We start from the raw sequence: 16611 nt of genomic DNA, 5'->3' as shown, positions 1-16611 counted from the left end.
TACTGGATTCTAGGTTTTAGACTTGTTATATCATCGAATATCAACTATATTCATCTATATCCTTCATCTCTATCGCTTGTCAGACCATTATGTCGCTGCGCTATCATTAGAGAACTAGGCCCCAGTTCGCTTCTATATTTAAATATCTAACCTACATTTATTATATCTTATCGCGCTCCCAAGACCAATGCTCCGACATCCAGATACCACAAACCCTCTTTCTACGGACACTGCACCCCATTCGCATGAGCATTATCAAACGACACCACCATCCCCTTCAAATGACACCCCGCACCAACCAGCACCAAAACATGAAATATCTGATGACTCGCCCCCACAATGTCAAACCTCCCGGGCATCCACCTCTCCGGCACTCTAACCGCATACAACAACGCTCCAACCAAATAAGCAGCACCTTCCGCCAACAGCCAACTCATCCCCGACCTCCTCTCCACCTCTTTAATCCCATGTAACTGTATCCCATGCAATATAGGAAGCACACCGGAGAGTCCCATGGCTGCGAACATCGATGTCCTAATAGGTCGATACTTTGGTGTTCTAAAATGCGGATGAACGGACACCGTGGCGCATGCGATTGCAATCGTGCAGATCTACAATCTGATTTAGCAAACCCCATATATTCCCCTCGTGGATGCCATGATACTAACCATAGCCCAATATCCATCCCTAATAAGCGTCTCACACTTAAACCCATAGTAAATACTTGGAATAAAACTTCCGGTGATCAACCCCACAATTCCCACGTAGTCCAAGACATTCCACAACTTCGCTGCCTCGTGGCTATGATTGTTCACGGTGTGGTAAAACGCTGACATACCCAAGCAAAACAGGCATCCTATGAAGAAGCAGAGGAAGGCGTAGATATCCTCTGTACTTGCTGAAGGATACCGAAGTGATAAGGTTGCGTGGAGTATCGAAGATAGGATCCCAAAGAAAATGGCGCCGAGGAGGTGGCTGTAGATGTTTACAGTCTCATTATGCCAATACGTGAGTGACTTCAGCGATTTCAAGTATGACGCCGTCGCTGGGCTGTATAGCAAGCAATTAGAACCATATATAGAACTCCGTGGCATACCAAAGAGACAATTCTTACCGATACCCAGATACGATAAATTGATTATCCCTAAAACCCACATCAGCCATCAACTTCCGCAAACCCAGCTACTTAAATATCCTCACCTCTGCCATTCCTCTACCGATCTCGCCCAATCTAGTTAGTAATCCCCCTCCCAAATGTGTTGGAATTTTGTTGCAACCCACGGAGTTCATCCCACATGCATGTCAACTTCTCAGCAACCTTCTCGACTACTTCCCGTGTGACCTGCATACACATGCATTGGAATGCTCATGTTAATGATATTGAGTTCCACTATTAACGGGAGTAACCGCTGCATAAAAGGTTTTATTAAATTGGCGATTGACGACTCGTACTAACCTCAGCAGTTTCATGAACAACATCACTTGCAGAGAGATGATGATGGTGGGGATGCTTCTCCTGTTTCGCCGTTCGCTGTCGAACTTCCATGATGTCTTTTGGTACCTCTGACGTCTATAGGTTCCTCAAATGCAAAGGCTAGGTGGATGTTGTTATCTAATCCGGGAGATCGGAGGAAAATTAAAAATGCTCAAAACAATAGAAAACCGGAGTATGGACTAGTCAACTTAAGTCTTCCAGGTCAAGATCAGGATATATCAAAGCTCAAGCTCTAGCACAGCAGGGACCAATCGATATCCACAATCTTCTCAACTGCAACTTCCATTTTTGATTATAAACTCACATGCCATGAATACCTCCAAAAAAAAAAAAACATGTGCTCCATCAACAGAATTCGAACGCGAAATCAAAGCATTGGGTCTTTTAAAATGGGAAAAACGTTAAACCCCACTCCCCAACAAAAGCGGGTACCTTGAACATATGTAAAAAACCCCGGACTAACACATGCATACCACCGATGCTATTCCCAAATCCATGACGGTTTGCCCTACGCACAGCGGTTGCTTCTGTCCGTGGCGAGCGTCAGAGAGATTATGCAAATTTACTTAGACCGCACATGGCAATGAAAGCGAAGGACAAGCTCTCGAGAGGACAGACTTTGTACCTGGTAACTGGGAGCAAGCACATGCTGGTCGCACGAGAACCTTTCTTCTCGAAAACCTTGGCGGAATCAAGCGTCAGGAGGGTCTAGAATCATTGGGGCTCGGATACCGGCTCATAAGAAACAATTCGATAAGCCAAGGGTCCCATCCTAATTCGAAAGAATCGTTGGGAGCTCGTGCTATCTCGCCGAGTATATACCGAAGGATGACAATACCTTGAGCAGGAATATCGAAGCACATGATAATGGAGCTCATAGCATCGTATGCAAATTACATATTTACCTCATATATTCACATCAAAAAAGGTGCCCCTACATAGTCACGTATCCTACACATGGAACAATCTAATTTTGATTAACCCTCAAAAAACATCCGTCACCTCTTTGACCGAAGCAACATATGAAGGACATCCTTTTCGAAAATATTTTATTTTGTTTGACTTAATAACGCTAGCTAGCCTAATTCCTAGTATGCTCTCGTTCACTCCAGCGGACATTGCTAGAACGTTCGTAGGCATGAAAACTATTATACATGAATTTGCGGTTCCCGGGATGGAAATAGAGACATCCCTCGTTAATTTTTTCCCTGCTCCTACCTATGAGTATTGAAAACAAACAGACAAGGTAAATAATCGGGAACAAAAGGGTTACACGTTTTTGTGAATAGTAGCCATAGTAATGGCAGGGTTGAATCCTGGTAGAACTCGACCATTAGCTACGGTTACAGGGGAGGGGAAGGGATAGGCTTGTGGAATGATGAAAACTCGACGGCAGCAGTCCCGGGAACCGATAAAAAATGCTATCACAGCAGAGTAAAGGAAAACGCAGAATTGCCCGATGCCTTGGTTTCGTTACAGTGCGAGCAAGAAATGACACAAGGAAAGAAAAGGAAAGGAAAAGCTTGAAAGGCAGTGTATGAATTTTGGAAAACGAAACCGGATAACAACGCTGAACGATGAAACTAGGCAAGGAAATGGACCAGGTATTTAAGTTTGGGTAGTAAATCGGATCGTATTGAGTGGAGAGGATTTCGAGAGAGAAGTAAGTGAGGATTCGGGGGAGTGTAAGAGAGAGTCGAGGATGTCGAGAGAAGGATGGATGTAGGGAGTAAGAAGATAGAAAGGAAAGACAGTGTTTAAAAAGCAGCTTCCAGGATCCCAGACTGAACGCCAGAATACCAGAAAAGAATCTCGTGAGGGTCGTTAATGTAGAAAAGAAAACGAAATAGCATCCCTGAACAAAGGAAATAAGAACCCAAAAAAGCTCGTTGCCCGACTCGTCATATCTGTGTCAAGGATTTTATGTCTAGACACGAGATTTCCCACCACTGCGGCGGGTACGAGTTGGAGAGGGAGCGAACGGGTTATCCGTGCGAGGGATCGAGGCTCCAGATGCCGCTTTACCACGTTTCTTGGCCGGAGTAGCTTCTGGGGTCGCAGGGCCTGCGGCCGCGTAAGACAACTTGCGCTTGACCATATTCCGCCCAGCAGACTCCGTCGTTTCAACATCGATTGTCTGGACGCGCCCCAAAGTCTCCGGGGGTGTCATAAAGGCCGTATCAATCGCGACTTCCTTCTTGGCCTGGCGGGGTGTCTTTGGTTTCTTGGCGGAAACTGGAGTGGCGATGGCACGGGGAGCGGTGACAGCGGTAGAAACGGACGTAGAAACATTGGATTCGGTTTCTTGGAAGCGAACAATGCGGCCATTAGGCTCCGGAGAATCCTCTCGCTCGGTTTCCTCATCGTCGGTGGCGAGAGGTGCGAGTGTGTCCTCCGGCATGGGGACCTCAGCCTTATTTTTGGCGACTCTAGGATAATTCGCAAAGAGATTCTTGCGGGGTGGTGGACCGGAGAAGACAGGACCTTCGTCGAATTTCTTCCACATGCGGCGTCCGCGTCTGTAAATTTGATGTTAGCACTTTTTTTTTATGGATGTATCTAATAGATATCGCTGAAATACTTACTGAACAACCATCATGCCTTCGTCAGTCGGTTCAGGGAGGTCCTCAGCGATAGCAACTTTGCGGCGCTTGCTTTCCTTTTCATCACCCTTGAAGATATCGTCTTCACCTTCACCAATAGCTTCTGGAAGACGGGCGTTAGAATCTTCGAAAATTGCGATAGGGTTGTCGGAGCGTTGATCCAAAGAGAATTTAGAAATCAGAGATGCCGCCTTTGCAGACTTTTTTACAACAGAGACCGGAGTAACAGGCATCGCAGCCTTCTTCTTCATGGGGGTTTGTGGAGCATTTGCCCCGGAGAGACTTCGCCCAACGGACTTGTCTTTTTTTGTGGTAGGGGGAGGGGTTATTCTTTGGTCCCGACGCGGGGTCGATGGCTCACCCTTGTTTTTCTGGCTAGCAGCGAGTCGCCCGGAACGGCGGACTTCACGAGGCTGCTCGTACTTAGCAGGCCAGAGCGGAGCACCGGGGCACTCGATTGGAGATCTTGGGGGAGGGGTAGTTGCCATCGTGCCTGTTGGCCTCTGGCGCGAACTTTACGGATGGTAAATGGGATGTGAGGTCGATGGTTGCAGAAACAGGATGGAGATGGCGAAGTTGGTTGTAAAACAGGATGATGGGGAGATGGTTGAGGAGAGGGGAGGGAGATGGGGTGAGAAGTGAAATGAAATATTTTTTGATTATTTTTTCCTCCTTCAAAGGCAGACACGAGTTGTCTCTGGCGCAATATCTCTGATATCCAGTTTAATGATTAGGGCTTGCCCTGAATTCGTTCTATTCAAGTAACAGTACGTGTCGATGAAGCCGTGGACAGGGGCGCTGATGATAGTGGGTCCGATAGAAGTCGGTGGATCGAAAGCGACGGCGACAACGACAACGATATTTTGTAGATGAGGAGGCAAGATTACGAAATGCCCCCTTCTTAGACTCAGAACAGCAGCCAAAGCGACTGACTGTCAAGACTCTGTCAGGAATCGATGACAAATTGGATATAGTCCTCTAGGCCCCCTTGGTATGAAGACCCTCAGGCGGTCGGAGGTATAGAATATGGATGGGGGGGTAGCGGGAGCGTCGGTAGGTTGTGGTAGTATGTGCGATGAGTGGGCGTTGAGGTAGAAACAGCGTTGCGGTGGTTGCTGTGCTGTTGTTGTTTACATTTGCCTGCCCAAAAAGGAAACCATCAAAACAAAATGTGTGGCTGGGAGACAACACATCTCTCATCCGCCCATCGTGCCAGCCTCCCAATTTGTGGCTACAGCCTTGGTCTTGGCATTGATTCCGCGAACAGCACGAGGCTGGCCTCGTTGTCTTGCATGAGCCATGAACCCGTACTCCGTAGAACAACGACATTGTCATGGTCTTCCCCTGCATATCCTTGGGACGGATATGAGGTGGGGCGTGTACGGAGTAATGCTTCACATGGGCTCTTTCTCGCTAGGGATCCAAAGGGCACTATTAGCTAAATACTATATGAAGCTGAAGCGGCTGGGGGCCTATCATCTTGGATTCTCAGGGTAATGCTCACCTCGAATCTCCTTTTGAGTAATATTCCAGTCTTGCTGGGCCATTAAATGGCCAATGCACCCGAGATCGCAGGCCGTACCCACAGAAACCACTCGCAGAATAGTCTCGAACCTAGGTGGGCACTCGGACAAAATTATTCACTCTCGAGGCTTAGGGGGCCAGCAAATGATATTTGTAGCATAATGTAACTCCTTCAGCCTATCTTTGGTATTTCCACCGATTAGGCCTTGGACCGAGGGTACTATTGGGTTTTCAGCGATCGAAGGGAGGTCTTTGGCCTATTCGAGCGACAGCAGACATATCTAATGGCTTGAAGATCTTGCAGGCTATCGACGAGAATATCTGTGGATTTTACATTATCCGTCAGTCTTGGATGGAAGGCCGAAGTGGAGGTTTCGAGGGTTCTCACTTACCGGTATACCACCTCAAGAAATGCATCCAAACAACCAAAGCTGAGAGATTTAAATCTCACAAGGGATGAACTATGCGAAGATGACAAATCATTAGAAGATAGGAATAATAATGAAGCTGGTTAAGATGTATCAATGAGGATGAGGATGAAGAAACATAGAAGAGCTGGATTGAACTTCTCAGTGTAGAGGAAAGCCAAATAAGATCAAACAGATTCTGCCTGTTTCTAGAAACCCTTGGCATTTCTATCATTATCGACAAGGGCCGATGTCGAGGCCCTACCAGCGAAACCGGTGATATCAACATTTTCAAGAACAACAAAACAACAGGTTATATACAGCAAAACTAGTAAAGTGAAGTCTATATATTTCATAGAGGGGAATGCAATAAAGTATATTATTAATCCTTATCCCCCTTTGCTTGATTGCTTGTGGAAAAAATCGATTTGTAGACGGGATACGGTAAATGGTGTTTTGTAATGGCCCCTGGCCTAGTAAGCTCAAAATTGATGCTGCGCCTTCAAACCACCCGGCCACCCATTTCATGAACCAGTGATATGGTAGCTTCCCACCCAAACACCCATATTATAATTGTGCTATTGACATTGATCCTATTGACTCTAAACGACCAAGATAAATTTATATTCCACTATCTGTGTTGACAATGTGGTATTTCCAAGCTCTCGACAAGGGTAGCTCGCAAGTTGGTGGCGCGCCGATTGCTTCAACCGACTGCAACCTGAAGTCTGCCAAACCACGGCTGTCACACACCACCATGGCGAACATCCTCTAAGCTCCCTTCCTTCAAACCCTCGATAATGGAAACTACACCCCATCTAACCTCCAACATACAAACACCCAATCCACATTCCTCCAAATAAACCTCCCTTCCGAGCAAAAACTACTAAAGCCCCGCCCCAACCATGGATCTCGACGACTCTTTTACACGCGAACTGGAAGAATCCTCGATGATGTCCTACGAAGGTCCTACGGGCCGTCACGAGGATCTACCGGATATCGATATGGACCTAGACCTCGACGACGATGTAAACGTTAAATCCGAAGAACCTCAACAATCTGGAAATCGCTTTGTATCCTCGGTCGCAGACGAAGAAGCTCGTGAAGTGGCGTTACGGGCGGAATTAGAGTCTGTTAGAAAAGTGAATAGATTGATTGTTGCGGTTAATAAGAGTTTACAAACCGCGATGGAGAATATGGGGGTATGCTTATGACGGGCGTTGTTATATTGACCAATACACTGGGATTTATCGCTAACTGGCCATTTTATACAGACTGTAAACCAAGCGGTAGACAATGCCAATTTCCTATTGGACAAATATTCACAAATACTTTCACAATCGACACATACATCTCGCATAATTCTAAACGGACACTGGAAAGGGTCTTCAAACGACATTGCAGAAATGGAGGAAGAAGCCCAAACACAGGCGCTAGAAGCTGAACGACGAAGGAGAGAGGAGGAAGAGGCTACTGCTGCTAGGGAAAGAGAGGCGAGAGCGAGGGAGGCAGCAGCACAGGCACAGGCGGCAGCAGCAGCTACCAGAGGTACAAGGGGAGGGCGAGGGACTGGAAGAAAGACAACCGGAAGTAGAGGTACCAGCAGCGGCTATGGTCGGCCGTCTTTTACTACGTCTACGGGGGCATCGACGTCGTCTTCAAGCACATCTCAAACGACAAGAGGTGTTCAGAGAGGATCTGGGTTAGCACGTTATTCTGGAAGGTCGGGGTCCGGCATTGGAAGAGGTATCCCGAGGGGCACCAGTGGTACCATGAGAGGTACACGAGGGACCTGATGGAATTAGTGGACGTGTATAATATCCCTTTATGGGCGGTATTCCCTTGTGTTCTCGACTTTTCGGTATTCGTCTTGGTTTTATGATACACTGGCAAGGGATGGAGTTTCGGTCGGCCTCTCTGTTGGTTTCGCCTACTATAAATATAATATCTCAAGATCAAATGCACCATGATATCATCGTACACCAAAAAAACGCCGGCGCCCGCTAAACTAGGCAATAAACTATCAAAAGAATTAGGCCAAAGCTGACGGTCTCATCCCCATTGCGTCCAATTGCCCTTTTGTTGGACGCTTTCATTTTTCGGAGTAGCCCACCGACTTGCTGCTAGACCGGTTGGAGCTTCAACTTTCGGTTTCGGAGTTGGCTCTGCCTTCGGTTTGGTGGTTGGTTCCGTTAATTCCCTTTTGACTTCCCTCTTCTCCTCCTTCCTCACATTCAAGGTCTTGGCCTTGGAATCTGGTCTCTTTTTGATGATTATTTTGCCGCAATCCTCCTCCCACGCAATTGAAAACTCTTCTCTAAGAACCTCCCACTCCCTCCATGTGCATCCTTCCAAAAACTCGATATCGACAGCATGATACGCACTTCCCACACATTTCAACGCATGTTTCCTAACATCCTTAACCGCCCTATCCATGATCTTACTCTTATACCCATCGACCGACTTTTTCGTACTCCAAAACAACCAATAATCCCCAGCAACCAAAGCCTTAATCGCCATATCAACTCTATGATCTCTAACCTTGAACGTCTGCCTAACTTCGTATGCATCATGATATGAATTTGTCGAACAAGCAAGGTGTAGCATCAGATACCCAGCCAATTCATTAACCTCCGGATTCGACAATGGGTTTTGTTTATGAAGAACGTAGAGAAGATGTCGGATTGATGGGAAATATGATTCCGGGTGTGACATTAGAATTGCAGCACGGGCGATAAAGATATATGCAGACTTTGCAAAATCGTCTAGACGGTTGGAGGCTAATAGACCTTCGCGGAGTTTACGCATATCCATAAGAATGTTTTGCAGAGTTGATAGATCGGGTTTGGGAGTTGAGGATTGGGATGTGGATGTGGAGGAAGGTGGGGTGTAGGTATTATTCGAAGCTATGGAGAGAGCTGCTAGCTGTTCATCTAGAGCTGGGACTGACGGGAAGGAGCCGATATGGGTTAAATAACGGGTTTGGATGGTGTGGAAGAAGGATTCTTGGTTCGAGTAGTCGGCCAACCTGGTAAGGTAGAGGTGAGTAAGGTATATAAGGATATGGACGAGGTAAAAAAGAGCTACCTCGTGTCCCCCTTAGATGCTAAGCCATATTCTAGTGGCATTGAAGTTGTGGTTTTGTTCCAGTCCTTTGTCGACCGGGTCATCCCCGCCTGGGTTATGGACACCGAGGAGGTGGGGGTCTGGGCCTGCCGTTTAAACATCGTGCGCGAATCGGTGAGATGGTAAATTCTTGGTAATTAGGTATGTAGGCTATTCTAGCCCGCCAAAGCTAGTCCGTCTTAACTATCTCATCGTTAGGATACTTCAGCCTGCTATAGTAAGTATGATGAACGAAATCGGAAAAGGAATATCCCAGAGCTTGGATGATAATTACCAGGAAAGAAAACGCTACGACTCGAATGCGTTGGCGGTGAGGTTCGCCTGCCGATTGCTACCCTGTTTGTGGCTGATTAACGCGACCTGGCAACAACTCCAATCGCCCGGGTGCAATTTAACTTACAACCTGGCTTCACGAGACCCCTTCGGTTCGCGACCATTGTATCAATAACTATTCCAGATCCCACGAATACCCCCACCACCAGCAAAGAAGGTTACCGATATACTCCAAAATGGCCGGTGACAAGTACTCGATAATATTACCCACCTACAACGAGCGAAGCAACTTGCCCATCATCGTTTGGCTGCTCGAGAAGACGTTCACCAAAGCGTACGCTATCCCTGTTCCATCATGTCTCTATCCACCTTCCAACAAATTCCCGTCCCGTTTGCGCAAACTGTGTAACTCCCAAGACACATATTTCTAGGCCTATTTGTAACGTTAATTGGCTTCCATTGGTGTAGTAAACTCGATTGGGAGATTATCATCGTCGATGATGCATCGCCGGATGGGACTCAGGATGTCGCGCAACAATTAATCAAGACATACGGATCGAACGTTGTCTTGAAGCCGAGAGCTGGAAAGTTGGGCCTTGGAACTGCATATGTCCATGGACTTCAATTCGTTACAGGCAATTATGTTATCATCATGGATGCCGATTTCAGCCATCACGTTCGTCTCCAAATATATAAAGCCTATCGGGATTATACACGAAACTCGGGACTAACTTTAGCCGTAGCCCAAATTCATCCCTGAGATGATCAAGGTCCAGAAATCAAAGAACTACGATATCGTCACCGGTACACGATATGCGGGCGACGGTGGGGTTTACGGCTGGGATTTCAAGAGAAAGCTCGTCAGTAGGGGTGCCAACCTCTTTGCCAGCGTCGTCCTACGGCCGAATGTGAGCGATTTGACCGGAAGTTTCCGGTTGTACAAGAAGTCCGTCTTGGAGAGCGTTATCAAGAGCACAGAAAGCAAAGGATACACATTTCAGATGGTTGGTTCAGCCCTACGACCACTTGTTTCAAGACACGCAGACTAATCATATATATCATGCAGGAAATGATGGTCCGAGCTAGGGCAATGGGCTACTCAGTAGCTGAAGTCCCAATATCATTCGTCGACCGTCTGTACGGTGAAAGCAAGCTTGGTGGGGACGAGATCGTGGAATATGCAAAGGGTGTGCTGAATTTATGGCTCAAGGTGTAATTGGATTGGATTGGAAATTCGAATGTTCATTTCGTTAGTCTAGAACGGCTGAGGCCTTCAATACCCCAAAAGATTATATTACCGGCTGAGCCGTTCTCGGTGGCCGGGAAATTCGGTGGCCTGATACCAAAATATCTGTAACCGGATGTGCCGTGCATGCAGGAGGGAATGTTGATTGTCGGTGAGTATTGTCGGTGAGTTTCTGGCGAGTTTCTGGTGAGTTTCTGGTGACCTTTTTTGTGATGCTCCAAACTTCTTCGCTTCAGCTGAAAGACAAGCCTTATCGGAATATCGGTGGGGCCGTAATATGTCGGGTGAAATAACCAATTAAGTATTGCTGACTACGCTAAAATCGCAATTTGGGTAGACTGGAGTGCCGAAGCTTCCAAAGCTTGTCCCAATGCAAACGATAACAAGTTTTCGAGTTTTGTTGTCTGCAAATTTCAAGAACCCGACAGGGCTGGACCTTTGTGCATCGTCAGCCGTGCATCGTTAAGTGTCTAGTGCATATCCCGAGTGCGATAGTCGAACTGAGACTAGGATAGGAGGCTAGAGCATAGATTATATAATGGCTGGGAGTCAGCAAAAGCCGTTCGGGTTTGTAAGCCAAGCCCTCCTCTTTTATAAGGGATCCTAGTGAACTCCATAGTTTTCCTGAAAGCACGCCATCTATACCAATCCTCATTCGTCTCTATTTTCGATTCCAAGCTCAGGAAGGTGCATTTGCCCTGCATTTGTTGGAATTTTAAAACAGTTGATCTTAGTGCGACCATAACCTTATTCTATTGTTTTGTGGTAAATTTACCAATATGGAAACAACGAAATCCGAGTCTCAAAATGGGATTTTGGCAGATGTCGAAGCGCTTGCGGATGCGCATTTGTTAAACGATACAGTTCAGGTGCTGTCGTTTGAGGCGTTGACTGTTACGGTTCCTATTAAGGGTTCTAAGGAGAAAAAAAGGATTCTTGATAATGTTAGCGGAATTATTCGCGCTGGTATGTTTGAATCGTCGGATTCGAAATGTCATGTCATTGGAACTCATTGCTGATTTATAAATTGAAAACTATAGGAGAAATGGTCGCCCTTATGGGACCTAGCGGATCTGGGAAAACTACTATGCTCAATCTTCTCGCCGGCCGAACGCACAAAATAGCTACGAGCGGAAAGATACTCGTCAATGGCGGCGAACTCTCTAAAACGAAGTTTCGAAAAATTAGTAGCTACGTTGAGCAAGAAGATCACCTCATTGGCAGTTTGACTGCACGGGAGACCCTAGATTTTTCTGCAAAACTAGCGCTTTCGAAGTACGTAGAAATACATATTTAATCGTGTACCATTTTGGCTAATGCATGTCATAGTTCGATCACTGCTGCGGAACGGAAAAGACGAATCGATACCCTCCTCGCGTCGTTTGGTCTTGTCGAAAACCAGACTACGCTTGTTGGAACTCCAGTTCGTCGAGGGTTGAGCGGGGGGCAAAAGAGGCGACTTGGTGTAGCCAGCTCTTTGATAACCTGCCCAAAGATCCTATTCCTTGACGAGCCGACTAGTGGGTTGGACTCGGCTGCCAGTTACGAGGTTATGTCCTATCTCAAGAATGTCTGCAAATCGAACAAGGTCGGTTGTCAAAAGTCCTCCCCGTCGTCGGTTATATTTTGTGGTAAATGTACTGATATCGGTACCGGGATAGCTCATTGTCATCTGCTCGATCCATCAACCCTCTACATCGACCTTCAATCTCTTCGATTCTCTGTATCTCTTGTCTCAAGGGAAAATGTGCTATTCAGGTTCACTTCCAGAGACTCGCGAATACTTCGCTTCTATCGGATACGAAATCCCACACTTCTACAATCCCGCCGAATATCTTCTGGACATTATTAATGTCGACTTCGCACAAGATAAACGGGTAGCCTCGGAGCAATTGCAAACTATTCAATCGAAATGGGATTCTTCAGAAAAACTCACGGCTATCAAAGAACAAATTACAGCGGCTCAAGAGAAGAAAACCGAAGTGGCATTGGAGGCGCAAGGTAAGACGACTCAGACTCTGATACCGGTCGTTCTATTGCATCGCAGTTTTGTCAAGAGTTATCGGGATGTCTTTGCGTATGGTGTTCGTATTGTTATGTACATGGGTAAGTTTTTATCACTTGCTAACCCTTTTTTATTTTGTATATATGGAAAACTAATCATCGAGTAGGCCTTGCGATTATGATGGGAACAGTCTGGCTTCGGCTATCGACTCACCAAGATTCGATTCAACCATTCGTTAATGCCATCGTAAGTAATTTTCTTTCAGGTCGGAATCCAGGCGAATTTTCGAATACTAACCATGCGAGGATCTATAGTTCTTCGGTTCGGCGTTCATGTCTTTCATGGCCGTCGCATATATTCCAGCATTTCTCGAAGACCGAGCCACCTTCATCAAAGAGCGGAATAACGGCTTATATGGCCCTACTTCCTTCATAATCGCCAATTTCTTCATCGGGATACCATATCTTTGTACGTTTCCCCAAGAACCTCATTTTATATGCCTACGGGACTCCAATTAACAATCACTAGTCTTAATCGCCATACTTTTCTCCGTCGTTTCATACTGGCTTTCAAACTTCTGCCCCTCCGGAACCGCATTCATGTACTGGGTAATGTGGCTCTTCCTTGACCTCCTAGCCGCCGAATCCCTCGTCGTTTTCGTCTCCTCTCTCTTTCCCATCTTCGTCGTCTCCCTCGCTCTCACCGCCTTCCTCAACGGTCTTTGGATGTCCGTCGGCGGCTTCCTCGTCAGTCCTCGTATTCTCAATGTATTCTGGAAATATTGGGCAAGGTATATCGATTACCAATCATATGTCTTTCAGGGTATGATGGTGAACGAATTTTCGAGGAGAAATTATGAGTGTGGGGAGGGGTGTCATTGTATGTATTCTACGCCGCTGGAGGATCAGTGTATGATTGATGGGGATGGGGTGTTGGCGGTTTATGGATATAAGACTGGGAAGAATGGAGAGTGGGCTGGGATTTTGGTGGCTATTATTTTTGGGTATAGGTTTTTGAGTTGGATTGTTTTGAAGATTAAGAGGACATAAGTCTGGCGGCTGGTCGAAAGTTGGCAGTCGGTTTAGAAGAGGTATTCCGAGTCGTCACTCAGTAATCAGTGGCTGGTTTGAATTTATAGATGGCGGCGAACGTTTGTAATAGGCATTAACATTCTTGTAGTAGTATATCTCCAACCTCGATACAAATTAATTGTAATTGTAATTATAATTATAATAATTGATAACAAATATATGTTCTACACCAAGAAATTCTAGCCTTCGGTAAACACCTCCATTAAAGGGCCCGAGTTCAGCTTGAAGGAATGTTCAATGATTATGCCAATGTGGCATGGGAAAAATTACAACATTCCAGAAAAAGGCTTCTGCGTTTCGACATGACGGCTGAAACATATGACCTGCCAGCCAACCTCATAGTATATAGCACCCTACCTGCACGCGCTAAGAGCGCTAGCAGGGCATATGCATTTTAACATATGTTGGGGTTTGTCGATAACCTGATATATAACTAGGGCACGATGGCTCTTTTAAACATTATATTACGAATTTTTCGATTCTGCCTCCAGCGAAACCGAGTTCAAAAAGGCAGGACCTTCGATGAAGCTTATATGTTACGAAACCCACAAAAGCTTTGTTCTATTTCTATTCTATATGATAACCATATTATATCATATCTACGAACAATATATAGGCCAGGGATCAAATACGCCCTCTCACTTATCACGTCCAAATCTGGGGATACCATGCGCTTCCCATACTCCCTCCCTCTTTTCCTCCTACATCTTCTTACAATATCATCTACCCCCGTCGCATCTTTAAGTCTAAATCCTCTTCCATTCCTCAAGCGCGCCTTTAACTTCTCGTATCTACCCTACACCCTTGTCGCCGTCGGTAAAGATGGATATCCCACGACCCTAACCGTCTCTTTTACAATAATAATTTATAGGGATCAACCGTCTACCACGAGTAGAAAAACAACGAGCAAGAAAGTTAGTTCGACCGAGGGTACTACCAAACCTACTGGAACAAGTACTACAAAGAGAGAAGGGTTTGTTCAGACGGTTACGAAGAGGAAAACTGTTACGAAGTATCGTACAAATACAGTTACGGAACGGTTGGCTCGTACTCAGACTGTTACTAAGTATGTGACGAGGGTTTCTACGGTGAAGGAAATCCAAACTGTTACGGAAACTGTGTATGCTGGGTGGTTTGAAGATGTAGAGACGGTGGTTGTGACGGAGTGGGGGAAATGATGGGAGTAACTAGGCGTTACATGCATTATTATTAGCTTTGGTTCTCCTTATCTCGAATATCTACTCGATTACTTTTTGAGACCAGGTTTTGAAAGTAGGTACCTACTAGGAGCTGATGAAGAATGGTCCTTAGGGATTATCGATAGTACAGACGTCTATACTTAGGCTAGACGGGGCGGATGTTGTCATTTTCAAAATACTGTTTAAAATTAATGAAGTTATGTGCAAATTTAATTCATGGAATTGGGTACTATGATTTACAACTTTGATATGATTCAACATTGCAATAGTGTTTTTGGCACGACAGGGTGGTATTATTCCAAATACATTTCAGCCCGGCTGAAACTTCTAGAGATCGAAGCTAATGATAAAACTGATTTGCTATCGGCGCCCCATCATCTCACAAACCCAGATGGAAAGGCAAAAGCTGCTCTAACATATCCTAATACCTTAGCACAGACAGCTCTATATTCCACCTTGTGGAGTGATACCGTAGGCATGATTTCTCTAGCCTCGTCGTCTATCTCGTAGTTATTCTTGATCACCGGATAAGTTGGTTAGATAAATTTATAAATCAACTTGATGGCATATTTTTTTGATTCCTACTGTTTGATATTTTTTGACGACGGCAAGCTTACAGCTCCCGCATGGGTATTTCTGGGTATATGTCGAAGTAGCGACATATTTATGGGGAAAGTTTTTGCCGTAAACCACTGGCTGAGCTACAGTAACGGTCGTTGTGCATTGTGCAGAAGCGGAGGCCGCACTGTATTTGCAAAATTTAAGGCGTCAGCGATGCGTGCCCTGCTCAATCTGATACCAGCTATCTTATTGACGAACCATAATAACGATAGTGAGTTGGATACGTCGGCTCTACGGGAGCTTGGCTAAAGACTGTAGGATACATCGAGATTCAAGATAAAATTTACTTGTAAATGACCAATTTGAAAACGAAGGGCTCGGTTGGATAGAGTTAGCTAGGTTAGTTTACCTATTTAATTTCCTTACAATCTTCGCAATTTTATGCTCGTACCTGCCTGCAATCATATATTATGGACGATTACTTCAATACCGTCACGGCTTCACACGCTTCGTGGAAGCTGATATACGAGAATTGATATTTGGTTACCTTGTCGTACATGTATATTTGCTAAAAGATTTAATTTCTTTAGTTCTGTGGGCACCATGCCTAATCCTGAGATCAAACCCATGCTTGTTGATAAACGAGCAACATCACCTTGTCCGTATATAGTTGCTACAGATCATGCACTTCCTAATATAGTCGGACAGGAGGTGCTCTTAACAACTCTGACGCGATCAATAACCATTAACTGTGGGCAGTACGCTCCTGGTTGCGCGCAAATGAAAGTGATTACGCATCATCAGACGGTAAGCTTAAATTTCCTTTGCAATTAATATACTAGATCATATATTTTACAAACAAAACATACTAAAATATCGATATCCGGAACCGGCACACAGGTACACTACGTTTGGAGAATGGTAGCACATTGTCGCCGCTTCCGACTCCAACGCGAACCGTAAAGACCCTGGTGAGGAACAAATTATTTTGCCAGGGCAATCCGGACCCCTTTAATTAAGGACAAATTCAACATCCTCCGGTTGTTAGATATATACCTAGGTATATATATATCTGCTCGGC

At 45.5% G+C, this 16611-nt stretch overlaps 7 protein-coding genes across 7 annotated transcripts; 4 read left to right on the top strand and 3 right to left on the bottom strand.

The window, feature by feature from the left end:
• Window positions 1–221: 221 nt before the first annotated feature.
• DFL_004609 (uncharacterized protein) lies at window positions 222–1546 on the bottom strand (the record flags this gene model as incomplete). Its single annotated transcript, XM_067633731.1, has 6 exons — window positions 222–611; window positions 669–1050; window positions 1115–1144; window positions 1201–1213; window positions 1282–1342; window positions 1457–1546. The coding sequence occupies 6 exons, from the start codon at window positions 1544–1546 to the stop codon at window positions 222–224; spliced, it is 966 nt and encodes a 321-aa protein (XP_067491871.1).
• Window positions 1547–3422: 1876 nt separating this feature from the next.
• DFL_004608 (uncharacterized protein) lies at window positions 3423–4586 on the bottom strand (the record flags this gene model as incomplete). Its single annotated transcript, XM_067633730.1, has 2 exons — window positions 3423–4014; window positions 4081–4586. The coding sequence occupies 2 exons, from the start codon at window positions 4584–4586 to the stop codon at window positions 3423–3425; spliced, it is 1098 nt and encodes a 365-aa protein (XP_067491870.1).
• Window positions 4587–6934: 2348 nt separating this feature from the next.
• On the top strand, window positions 6935–7825 carry DFL_004607 (uncharacterized protein; the record flags this gene model as incomplete). Its single annotated transcript, XM_067633729.1, has 2 exons — window positions 6935–7231; window positions 7304–7825. 2 exons carry the CDS (start codon window positions 6935–6937, stop codon window positions 7823–7825), a joined length of 819 nt encoding a protein of 272 aa, XP_067491869.1.
• Window positions 7826–8081: 256 nt separating this feature from the next.
• Window positions 8082–9256, bottom strand: DFL_004606 (uncharacterized protein; the record flags this gene model as incomplete). Its single annotated transcript, XM_067633728.1, has 2 exons — window positions 8082–9057; window positions 9117–9256. The coding sequence occupies 2 exons, from the start codon at window positions 9254–9256 to the stop codon at window positions 8082–8084; spliced, it is 1116 nt and encodes a 371-aa protein (XP_067491868.1).
• Window positions 9257–9664: 408 nt separating this feature from the next.
• DFL_004605 (uncharacterized protein) lies at window positions 9665–10644 on the top strand (the record flags this gene model as incomplete). Its single annotated transcript, XM_067633727.1, has 4 exons — window positions 9665–9762; window positions 9897–10104; window positions 10172–10432; window positions 10495–10644. 4 exons carry the CDS (start codon window positions 9665–9667, stop codon window positions 10642–10644), a joined length of 717 nt encoding a protein of 238 aa, XP_067491867.1.
• Window positions 10645–11453: 809 nt separating this feature from the next.
• Window positions 11454–13728, top strand: DFL_004604 (uncharacterized protein; the record flags this gene model as incomplete). The annotated part of the gene is made up of 7 exons (XM_067633726.1): window positions 11454–11640; window positions 11715–11949; window positions 12004–12262; window positions 12336–12780; window positions 12846–12925; window positions 12994–13147; window positions 13208–13728. The coding sequence occupies 7 exons, from the start codon at window positions 11454–11456 to the stop codon at window positions 13726–13728; spliced, it is 1881 nt and encodes a 626-aa protein (XP_067491866.1).
• Window positions 13729–14438: 710 nt separating this feature from the next.
• Window positions 14439–14948, top strand: DFL_004603 (uncharacterized protein; the record flags this gene model as incomplete). Its single annotated transcript, XM_067633725.1, has 1 exon — window positions 14439–14948. One exon carries the CDS (start codon window positions 14439–14441, stop codon window positions 14946–14948), a length of 510 nt encoding a protein of 169 aa, XP_067491865.1.
• Between the last annotated feature and the right edge of the window lie 1663 nt (window positions 14949–16611).

Source organism: Arthrobotrys flagrans, assembly GCF_004000055.1.
Source record: "Arthrobotrys flagrans strain CBS H-5679 chromosome Unknown unitig_0, whole genome shotgun sequence".
Classification (NCBI taxonomy): domain Eukaryota; kingdom Fungi; phylum Ascomycota; class Orbiliomycetes; order Orbiliales; family Orbiliaceae; genus Arthrobotrys; species Arthrobotrys flagrans.
This window is presented reverse-complemented; position numbering and strand designations above follow the sequence as displayed.